The sequence below is a fragment of the Lepidochelys kempii genome, chromosome 1 (assembly GCF_965140265.1).
Source record: "Lepidochelys kempii isolate rLepKem1 chromosome 1, rLepKem1.hap2, whole genome shotgun sequence".
Lineage (NCBI taxonomy): Eukaryota > Metazoa > Chordata > Testudines > Cheloniidae > Lepidochelys > Lepidochelys kempii.
In genome coordinates, this window is record NC_133256.1 from 2,883,310 (window position 1) to 2,891,958 (window position 8,649).

The 8,649-nt window shown below is 46.0% G+C and overlaps 1 protein-coding gene across 1 annotated transcript; it reads left to right on the top strand.

The window, feature by feature from the left end:
- Positions 1–4,470: 4,470 nt before the first annotated feature.
- Positions 4,471–5,442, top strand: LOC140916462 (olfactory receptor 52N4-like). The gene has a single exon (XM_073358145.1). It carries the CDS (start codon positions 4,471–4,473, stop codon positions 5,440–5,442), a length of 972 nt encoding a protein of 323 aa, XP_073214246.1.
- The last annotated feature ends 3,207 nt before the right edge of the window (positions 5,443–8,649 follow it).

Consider the following 8,649-nt stretch of genomic DNA (forward strand, 5'->3'; position numbering starts at 1 on the left):
TAACCTGTGTATGGAAACCTGAGAAACCCAAGGTGTAATTCATAAACTTGTTTGATGTTTTAATCAAAACCCAGGATGCCGTTAAGTGAAGTGTGTGGGGCACGGGGGAATATCAGCTTGGTTACCAAAAGCGTGCACGGTGTCCCCACGTTGAGGGAGGGGCAAACCAGGAAAGAAATTCATCCTGGTTGGAGTTTGGACCAGTTCAGTCCGGTACAGCTCTGGGGTCGTGGGCTAGGGAGCTGGGGGTTATTTTGGCTGTAATCTCTCTATCGTTGGCTCACGTAGAGGCTGGTCAGAGCCTGCCTGTACCTGCAGCCGGGTGTGATATTATATTATCCTGCCTGTGGGAACGCTGGTGGAGGCAACACTGGGAGCGGGTCTTTAGCGGGTCACAACAGTCCATTGAGAGAGGAAGCTCAGGCTGAGGAGTCAGAGGACTCGGTGGAACCCCAGCTCCAGGTGCCACCTGGGACAAACCCGTCAGTTTGCTCCTCACCTTTTTCAATCTCCCATTATACTCTGTGCCTCCCTCTCCATACTCTCCTTCCTCATCCCAGGCTGCCCCGATTCCAACAGCTCCCTGGTCGCTAGTGTCTGCTCCATGCTCCCCAATAATCCCTAGATCTGACCATCTCAGAGCCACCCCACGCTCTCCACAGCTCTTCCTCTGCAGGGGGGGAGGTGCCTCCTGTCACACTTGCTCCCTTGGCTGAGGGGTAATCAGTGAATGTGTCTCGCCAGTGAGATATATCACGCCCAAGGGGCAAATGCCAAGGCAGGAACCAGTACAGCCTGTGACGGTTGCGGGTAATGCAGGTGTCTCAGAGTTGGTCCTGGATACAAATAAAGCCCATTAAGGGAATGGTCCTAGATTTGGGTCTTCTGGGAAGAATGACACTGTGACTGGGTTGCATCCAGTTAGTGTCATAACAAAATTCCAGAGACCAAACAATTCTGGTGCTTTTATTTTGCCTGTTGCTGGGGTGTTGCTGGGAAAGCGTATACCAGGTCTGCATGATCAGATTGCTAGGGCACAAAAAGAGCATGAAGGTGATTTGACTATGTTGCCCATTGACAATGTGGAAACTTGTAACCAGGAGGAAATGATTCCTAAGCCTATTGAGCCTGACAACTTGCATGTTGCTTGTGACTGTCAGGAAAATTGCAGTGGGAAAGAAAGTACCTCTAACCTTTCATCTAGTGAGGCTATGAACTTGCCTGAAAGGAGATTGTGTAAAAATTGCCCCGATGGGCCAGAAAGTCTGTTGTTGCTGAGGAACATGGTCCTTTAAAGCAAGCCCTAGGTGAAGAGGGTATGGGCAGAATTTCTGTGAGGGGTGAATTGTTGCTTAGAGAAGCTCCTAGGAAAAGGTAATGGTAATCTGTGCAAGCAGTTTGCTGTAGCTGAAGGGTGTGGACATGATTTAATCAAGGAAGTTTCAGTTCCTGAAAACCAGAAATCATAGAATCATAGAATCATAGAATATCAGGGTTGGAAGGGACCCCAGAAGGTCATCTAGTCCAACCCCCTGCTCAAAGCAGGACCAATTCCCAGTTAAATCATCCCAGCCAGGGCTTTGTCAAGCCTGACCTTAAAAACCTCTAAGGAAGGAGATTCTACCACCTCCCTAGGTAACGCATTCCAGTGTTTCACCACCCTCTTAGTGAAAAAGTTTTTCCTAATATCCAATCTAAACCTCCCCCACTGCAACTTGAGACCATTACTCCTCGTTCTGTCATCTGCTACCATTGAGAACAGTCTAGAGCCATCCTCTTTGGAACCCCCTTTCAGGTAGTTGAAAGCAGCTATCAAATCCCCCCTCATTCTTCTCTTCTGCAGGCTAAACAATCCCAGCTCCCTCAGCCTCTCCTCATAACTCATGTGTTCCAGTCCCCTAATCATTTTTGTTGCCCTTCGCTGGACTCTCTCCAATTTATCCACATCCTTCTTGAAGTGTGGGGCCCAAAACTGGACACAGTACTCCAGATGAGGCCTCACCAATGTCGAATAGAGGGGAACGATCACGTCCCTCGATCTGCTCGCTATGCCCCTACTTATACATCCCAAAATGCCATTGGCCTTCTTGGCAACAAGGGCACACTGCTGACTCATATCCAGCTTCTCGTCCACTGTCACCCCTAGGTCCTTAAATGTTCTGCTAAGAAGCAATTCATTAACTTTGCTTTGAAAAGATCCAGAACAAGAACGTCTGGGGTGGGGGGTAGGAAAAAACAAGGGGAAATAGGTTACCTTGCATAATGACTTAGCCACTCCCAGTCTCCATTCAAGCCTAAGTTAATTGTATCCAATTTGCAAATGAATTCCAATTCAGCAGTCTCTCGCTGGAGTCTGGATTTGAAGTTTTTCTGTTGTAATATGGCAACTTTCCTGTCTGTAATCGTGTGAACAGAGAGATTGAAGGGTTCTCTGACTGGTTTATGAATGTTATAAATCTTGACATCTGATTTGTGTCCATCTATCCTTTTACGTAGAGACTGTCCAATTTGACCAGTGTACATGGCAGAGGGGCATTGCTGGCACATGATGGCATATATCACATTGGTGGATGTGCAGGTGAACGAGCCTCTGATAGTGTGGCTGATGTTATTAGGCCCTGTGATGGTGTCCCCTGAATAGATATGTGGGCACAGTTGGCAACGGGCTTTGTTGCAAGGATAGGTTCCTGGGTTAGTGGTTCTGTTGCATGGTATGTGGTTGCTGGTGAGTATTTGCTTCAGGTTGTGGGGCTGTCTGTAGGCAAGGACTGGCCTGTCTCCCATCATGAGCCAGCAATGCCCCTCTGCCATGTACGTTGGCGAGAGACTGCTGAATTGGAATTCATTTGCAAATTGGATACAATTAACTTAGGCTTGAATAGAGACTGGGAGTGGCTAAGTCATTCTGCAAGGTAACCTATTTCCCCTTGTTTTTTCCTACCTACTCCCCCACCCCCAGACGTTCTTGTTAAACCCTGGATTTGTGCTGCAAATTGTCCACCTTTATTATCATACACATTTTAAGGAGAGTGGTCACTTTAGATAAGCTATTACCAGCAGGAGATTGGGGTGGGGGGAGGTATTTTTCATGCTTAATGTGTATAAAAAGATCTTCTATACTCTCCACAGTATGCATCCGATGAAGTGAGCTGTAGCTCACAAAAGCTTATGCGCAAATAAATTGGTTAGTCTCTAAAGTGCCACAAGTATTCCTTTTCTTTTATCTAAAATGATCACACTGAACAGTCTGTTTCTCAGGTTGAGAGGGAAGACTGGGTAGCTAAGTCTGCAGAGCAGAAGAGCTGTGTAGTTAATCTCTCAAGAATGCAGGCCGGGGATGGCAGGTACACTCCCACCTCTAGACATTTTGCCTATGACTTGTAGTCTCTCAGTGAATTTAACATCTGTTTCCATGTGGAAACAGAGGTTGGTAATGGAAGGACAACAGAATCTTGCATCTAATATGCTAGTAAAAATGGATGGTATCTCTTTAAGACAGAGTCCAGCCTTGGAATTGGTAAGAGTTAAGGATCTGAACACTGGTAAAGGGGCTTCTGTCTGGTTGGATGCAAATTACCTGGCTGACAGGGAGAAGAAAGACTGGTTAATAGCTGTTAGCACAGAGGGCACACCCAATCAGTCAGTGGATTCTGTTTAGCAAGAGAAATCAGGATTTGATCCTTCAGGACAAGGAGGAAAGAGAGAACTTAACTTTGCAAAGGGAGGCCACAGGTTAACCCTAAAACCCCAAAATCCCAATGGTATTGGGCCAAAGGTGTGGCATGACAAAAATGATTGTAGATTGACACTTGCAATGGATTTGTTGTTATTGCCAGTGGTGATTTTTGGAAGTAATGTGTTGCTAATACCAAGAACTGTAAAACTATACAATGTGCCTAATCGTTTGGAAAATCCCTTGAACATGTTAAGAGTGATGCATGAGAAAACACTTTATGTGAAAAGTCGTTGTGATTGTGATATTTCAAAGTTCGTGTCTGTGAACAGTCTTGAAACTTTTCACAGGAGAGAAGGAACTCCAGACCTCATGTGCTGTATAAGAAGGGAAACTGAGGCACACTACCATATACCTTTCATGGCTAAATGCCGAGATTCCTACACTATTGACAACATTAACTTGGCTTGATGTTAATTGGGTTCCAAACATTTGCCAGAGCTTGCAGAGATAGAGTACCTATTTTGTTCATTTCTTGGCAAGAGCACATAAAACATACAGGAATCAAGCTGCAACGGCAGATCCAATCTATTTCTGGAGTTGACCGTGGCCAAAATAATATGGTGCCATCTGTAAATCTTGGCACCTCACTGGTTAACCCCCTTTCTATAGTCTTAATAACTATAAAATAGTTACCATACTATTTGTTATAAACTGTGTAATCCCCCTCGCTGTGCTTCTCTCCCTTCACAGGCACATGGAGCATTTCTGAGCCTGATCGACGCACCGGCCACCTCATGGCAAATTTCAGCTTCTCCCCCTCTGACTCTTCAATATTCATCCTAACCGGCATCCCTGGCCTGGAAGCTGACCACATCTGGATTTCCATCCCTTTCTCTGCGTTCTACATTATGGGCCTGTTGGGAAATTTCACAGTTCTGTTTGTGGTAGGCAAAGAGCAGACCCTGCACAAGCCAATGTACCTGCTGCTCTGCATGCTGGCGCTCTCAGACATCACCACATCTACCTCCTTTGTGCCAAAGGCACTGTGTATTTTTTGGTTCAATTTGAAAAGCATTACTGTGAAGAGCTGCCTCACCCAGATGTTCTTCTTTCACACATTTTCTACTATGCATTCAGCTGTCCTAGTGACAATGGCCTTTGATCGCTATGTTGCCATATGTAACCCTCTGAGATACGCCACCATCCTCACCAACGCACGAATAGCTAAGCTCGGGCTAATGGGTTTGATAAGAGCTGTTCTCTTTGCTCTGCCCCTGTCCCTGCTCCTGAGAGGGCAGCCATTCTGTGCCAACCGCATTATCCCCCATACGTACTGTGACCACATGGCTGTGGCAAAGGTGTCATGTGGGGACATCACAGCCAGCAGAGTGTACGGCTTGCTGATGGCGTTTATAATCATTGGGTTCGACCTGACACTCATTGGCCTGTCCTACGGTATGATCATCAGGACAGTCCTCAGAATCTCTTCCAAGGAAGCCAACCAGAAAGCCCTCAACACCTGCACAGCCCATATCTGTGCGCTACTGATGGCTTATCCTCTTGGACTCTTCTCCAGTCTGTCACACAGGTTTAGTCAGGGCATCACTCCGCACGTTCACATCATCTTGTCCAACCTCAATTACCTCATTCCCCCCATGCTCAACCCTATCATTTATGGGATCAAAACCAAGGATCTTCGTGACAAAGTGGTCAAATACATCTGCAGAATGTACTCACCTCGCGGTACTGACTTTAAACCCGCATGACAAGAGAGGGTTTTGGAACTGCCCTATGTTACCCTGGATTTTGATGGATGTTTACCTCAGAATGTTATCAAGCTAATCGCAGCCATGTGATGTGCACTGGCCACAATGAATTAATAGTATAGAACACCACATAGTTAAGAGTTAATTAGAAAACAGGTTTTTAGATGCAAGGTCAAAATCTGGCAGGCAGTTTCTGCTAATTGCAATGGGGGGAGTGGACAGACAAGTACATACATGAGAAAGAGAGAAGATAAATGGATGAAAACATTAAATCTAAACACCTTTGATATTCAAAGTTTATTGAAAGTTGGAAAAAGTGGTGATCCAGTAGGGGTCACTATGACCTCTATGCTTTGTAGACATTATAAAAGATTAGCTAATTATATTGCGCTTTGGAGCAGTCCTCAGAAACCATCTTGAGAGACCTTTTTCCTAACACTCTTTCTCCCCAATGGGTGACCAACTGCCCACTGTGAACCTGCTGTTTATTATTCAGTTCCTTTCCAGGTGTTAGGTTAATATCTGGGATATTCTAGACCTATTGGTTATGTCTGTGTGTGCCTCAATCTAATAAACTGCAGTGTCAGACAAGAGCATGCTCATAAGCCCAGCTAGTGAGGATGTGCTTAGCCGACACAATGAACATAGTGGGGACATGTAAAACAGAATTGCTTAAATCAGAGGCTGAGGATCGACTTAAATAACATTGGCCGAATCCTGTAGTGCAGACATACCCTTAATCACTTATGGCATTTGAATGCCTCTGCTTTTTGGTTGAGATCTGGATCCTACACTTGGTCCAGCTGTGGGACTCCTCCTGCCGCTGTGCCTGCTGATACTGGAACAACTTAGCGAAGGCGGCTTGAACACAGGAGGCCAGGAGGCCAGGGACCACTTTGAAATGTGGTTCTCTATTAGACAGAGATGCCACAGGGAATAGAAGCTTTGGGGGTTGAGGGATTAGGGGGAGGGACTCAGAGAGCAGTGGGTGGGGGGTGGAGCAGAGGAGGGACTCAGCATGTGGGAGGTGGGGGGCCACAGGGAAGGTGAGTGGATGAGAGGAGGGACTCAGTGAGTGGCAGACAGGTGGTTCACGGAGGAGGGGTTGGAGGAGAGGAGGGAGTCAGGACTCAGCAAAAGCCATGGTAACCAGGTGTCGCAAGGAAGAATGGAGCGTAGGTGAAGTCATGGAAGAAAAGAGGGGAGGGGCATGAGGGGCAGAGACCAGGTGGGGCATGAGCCACCACAGCCCAGGTGTCCACACTTTCAAATGTGGCAGGTGGGTCCGCCGCTCAGTGGAGATTTAGCCTTCCTTGGCGTACTATATCCGCTGCCTATGTAAGGTGGCCCTTCTTGGCCACTTCCTACCGCCTCCCTGCGAAAGTCCCAAGGTCTCCGTCTGTGGTAAGGTACCGTGAAGGGTGCCTGCTCACCCTAAGAGACACCTTGTGGTGGCTCCATACAGCAGCAAGGTGTTTCTCTCTTTTTTTTTTGAGCGACAATTGCCTCTTCCTATGGTGTGGCCCAGCCACCTAGGGCCAGCTCATTCCAAAGGCTCTGCCCTGCTGGGGTAGTCCAAATAGCAAATGAGAGGGATCAGTGAAGCCCAGTATTCCTACGAGAGAAGAAAGCTTCCTTCTCAGGCTGTCCCTTCTACAGGCCATCCCCACCCTCAGTAAGTGATCTTTGGGCTTTTGTTCATTGAATCGTAGAACTTAGGGTTGAAAGAGATCTCAGGAGGTCATCTAGTCCAACCCCTGCTCAAAGCAGAACGAACCCCTGTGACCTTATTAATATAATCTGTGACCGTACAGATAATTGATGCAACCACTGATATTTATTAGAAGAAATACTGTACAAATGTTGTCTATGGAAAGGTTCTGATTTGCTTATTATGATTATACTATCTGTATAGGGTGAATAGTTTTTTTTAGTTGAAGTTATGAATATTGGCTATGTACTTGTATATCAATGTGTTCTGATTCTGAAGTAGCCTTAGTAAAGCATTTGGTCAACTTCTTGAGAAAGGAATGTGCACATTCAGTGCCCAGCCAAGAAACACTTCACTGACAATGGACCTTGGAAGACTCCAGTCCACATAAGAAGTCTTCCTGAGAACGTTGAAAATGGCATGTGAGCATTGGCTGCCTCCTGTAAAGAATTGAATTATGCATGGCCATGTGGCTTGCCCATGTGACTCCAAACTCCATTTTGCTGTAATTTTCCACAGTAAGAACAAAGATGTGTCCTTACACCCGGAAAAGACTTGAAAATGCAGCTGCCTCATCTCCATCTTGTCTTCAGTCCTGCTTCTTGCCTAAAACTGGCGCTCTGAGCAAAGGACTGAATGACCCGTCCCGGCTGTTGATGTTCTCTAGAGACTTTATTTAAACCTGCAGTTTATTCCATCTCTGCTACAAGCCTGAACCAAGAACTTTGCCATCACTGTATGTAATTGATTCCATTGAGCCAATTCTTGCTCTCATCTATATCTTTTTCATTTTATGAATAAACCTTTAGATTTTAGATGCTAAAGGATTGGCAACAGCGTGATTGGCGGGTAAGATCTGATTTGTGTATTGACCTGGGTCTGGGGCTTGGTCCCTTGGGATCAGGAGAACCCTTTTTTCTTTTGCTGGGGTATTGGTTTTCATAACCCTTCATCCCCATAACGAGTGGCACTGGTGGTTATACTGGGAAACTTGATTGTCCAAGGGAATTGCTTTTATGACTTATGGTTAGCCAGTGGGGTAAAACCAAAATCTTCTCTGTTTGGCTGGTTTGGTTTGCCTTGGTGTGCAAAGGAAGCCCAGGCCTGGGCTGTAACTGCCCTGCTTTAAGCAATTTGTCCAGGATTAACACTCTCAACTGGGTCCCACAAAGCATCGTTACCGTGGTGTAGTCGTGCTAGGACCCACGTCAATTAAGCCAGGTCAATTAAGCTTTGGGTCAGAACTGCACGCTATCCAAATTTGAATTTTGGTCGTGAGAGTTTGGTTGGTTAAAGAGCAGTTGCAATGGCTTAGCAAAAAGCATATAAGTTCCTTGACAAAAAACCCTGGAAGATTTGTGCTCAGAAAATGGGATAAGCTGTAAACAGAAAGCTACAAATCAAGAACGGAGAGATCTGATAATGTTAAGTGCCTGTGCCTGTGAGTTCAATACAAGGTGACCCCATAAATTGTGCCAATGCTCCTTATGGGAGTG

What these genes read in the sequence shown, in the direction of transcription:
- LOC140916462 (XM_073358145.1), top strand. Translation starts at nt 4,471, where the DNA reads ATGGCAAATTTCAGCTTCTCCCCCTCTGACTCTTCAATATTCATCCTA.